Source organism: Octopus bimaculoides, chromosome 8 (genome assembly GCF_001194135.2).
Source record: "Octopus bimaculoides isolate UCB-OBI-ISO-001 chromosome 8, ASM119413v2, whole genome shotgun sequence".
NCBI lineage: Eukaryota > Metazoa > Mollusca > Cephalopoda > Octopoda > Octopodidae > Octopus > Octopus bimaculoides.
Window position 1 is genome coordinate 12,917,355 of NC_068988.1, and position 2,518 is coordinate 12,919,872.

Sequence of the window (2,518 nt, forward strand, 5' to 3'; positions counted from 1 at the left end):
CACATTTTTTTTAAAATTAAAATTAAATGCAGTAAAATAGAGATTGACTGATTAAACAAACTAAAAAAAAGAGGGGGGGGACACAGTAAAGCGGGACACTGATGGGAGGGGAGATTAAAAAAAAAAAGCGAGCAAAGAAAAAAAGAGGCGAGGCAAGCTGGCAAAAAGTAAGAGATATGATGACTATTATAGACAGACATATATCATGAGAGCGGCCACGTAGTGAGGGATCAGTCTGCTGCATTCTTTAGTAAAAAGCTTTTAAGAAAAAGCTTTCTAAAAACGACAACAAAAGACCACAGCACCGGCCATTTTTCCCCCACTACTTATTCATATTATTAAATAGTTGAAATATAAACCATTGACAACTAAACTGAACTTGGAGTTATCATTTCAGGAACTCCAAAGCTAGACAAGGCGGTGAGCTGTAATCTACAGAACATTATTATAGTCGATCCCTCTGTTCTAAACCATAAAGTATTTTGTCAGGAACTGAGGAGGGAGCAAACCCATGTGTAGGCTTGACAGTTTGTGTCTATATTATATATAGATATCAATGTGCATAGCTATATATACATATATATACATTATACGTTGTTTATATATGAATATATATATATGTGTGCGTGTATGTACACATAGGTAAAATACTGATATGCATACATATATACATATACGCGTATATATGCATAGATGTATATATATATATATATATATATACATAAATACGTGTATAATTTAGGATACATATATGTGCATGTATGTATATATATATTATATATATATATATATATACACACACACATATATGTACATATAAATGTGCGAGTATATATATCTTATAATACAAAAGCGTATAAAAAGGATAAAGGCAGTAACAGCATATATATATATATATAACATATATATATTATATATACATATATATACACATATATATATATATACACACACAGACGAGACAGACATTTACCTGATACAGATGGGTTTCCTTTTTATCACCATACCTAAAAGAAAAGAAAATAAGAAGAGAAAATATTATTAAAAGAATTATTGTAAAGAAGTCTTTTCTAAGTTTTTGTGTTTTTAGAGCAGACTGCGGAAATGGACGCATTTTTGGGGGAAAAAAACGTTTTGACAACAAAGATGGCGGAATATGGGAGAAGAAACAATTGAATTGAGAGGAAATTATAAACAATATTGTACCCATCATTGAGTCTTGGAAGTTTCCTTGCATGCATTACCATTAAAACTGGCGTCAGGTAAGTGCAGCTGGCAGCACAGGTTGCTAAATTATGACGCTTTCTTCATTCACGGTCATCTACATAGATTTCACATAGAAAACAGCAGCCGCCATCTTACATCCGGGCCACAATGCATTTCGTGTATGGTTTAGTCATGACGTCACGGATCATATGACAGATCACTTCCGGATCCATATCGTTCTCTCATCATCAACATCATAAGCACCATCGTCGTGGTCGCTATCACGCAATGAGTTGATGCCGACATGGTCGGCGGACATAGAATCCGACTTCTCCTGCTACTGTATATTTAATTCACACTAATCTCGGTTTGCTACCATAGACGGATATTTTTTTATATTACTATTATAACCGACTTTTATATCAAACCTATTACTTCAATACTTACACATACAACATATACATGTGTGTGTATATATATATATATATATATATATATATATATACACATATATACACACACAGTTTGCTTACTACAATATTTTTTTCCAGCTAAGATTGACATAAAAGAATTTTACCAAGAACAATAATATCATTATTACTATTATTATTGCTATTCAGCCGATGTGTCCCAGTGCAAGTCTTATATAATTTCATTAATTTTTTTTTATTCATTAAGACATAATTTCTAAATTTAAAGGGATTTTTTAAAAATTCAACAACATAACAAGATAAGCTACATTTGAACTTGTTAATAGAGTAGGTAATTTCCAACAACAATACGTATCTAGTTAGACATTAAGCTAGTATTGGTGTTACATGTATTCTTACAGTTGGTTTAAGACAATATATTTCAGAACTTCGCTCGGTTTCTTAAATTTTAGTCTTAAACTCTCTCTCTCTCTCTCTCTCTCTCTCTATTGCTATAGTAGTGAAATCTACGTACAGCTGATTTCGAAATGGCAAAAACAGGAAGTAGTAATTTTATTATTTCAATAAGGGAATATATAATGTTATAAAACAGCCAGTAATCTTGCACACGCGTACACAAGACGTTTCCACTTTACCATCATTTAATATTAGTGAAGATACAAATATAATACGGGCTTTACTTACAAATACACTTCAACAATACTAAATATACATATAAATAAATGAACATAGATATGGATACGCTAAAATACATGTTTAGCATTACTATAAAAATATAAATACACACATTTTGATGCATATGCATAAGTGCTTACTTCAATATTCATGTATAGTTACATATGCATTGAATATATATATATATATATATATATATATATATA

The 2,518-nt window shown here is 30.8% G+C and overlaps 1 protein-coding gene across 4 annotated transcripts in view; it reads right to left on the bottom strand.

Annotated features, from left to right (window-relative positions):
- LOC106874988 (WW domain-containing adapter protein with coiled-coil) overlaps positions 1–1,398 on the bottom strand; it is a 97,820-nt gene extending 96,422 nt beyond the window's left edge. For 2 of the 4 annotated variants that reach the window (XM_014922956.2, XM_014922948.2), the window contains exons 1-2: positions 1,207–1,398; positions 974–1,007 (exon numbers count right to left, since the gene is read on the bottom strand). In XM_014922956.2, the coding sequence (XP_014778442.1) occupies positions 974–1,007; positions 1,207–1,247 (75 nt within the window). In that variant the 5' untranslated portion in view covers positions 1,248–1,398. The remainder of the gene's footprint in view (positions 1–973; positions 1,008–1,206) is intronic. The other 2 variants (XM_014922940.2, XM_014922926.2) reach the window with 1 other exon arrangement.
- Positions 1,399–2,518: the final 1,120 nt, after the last annotated feature.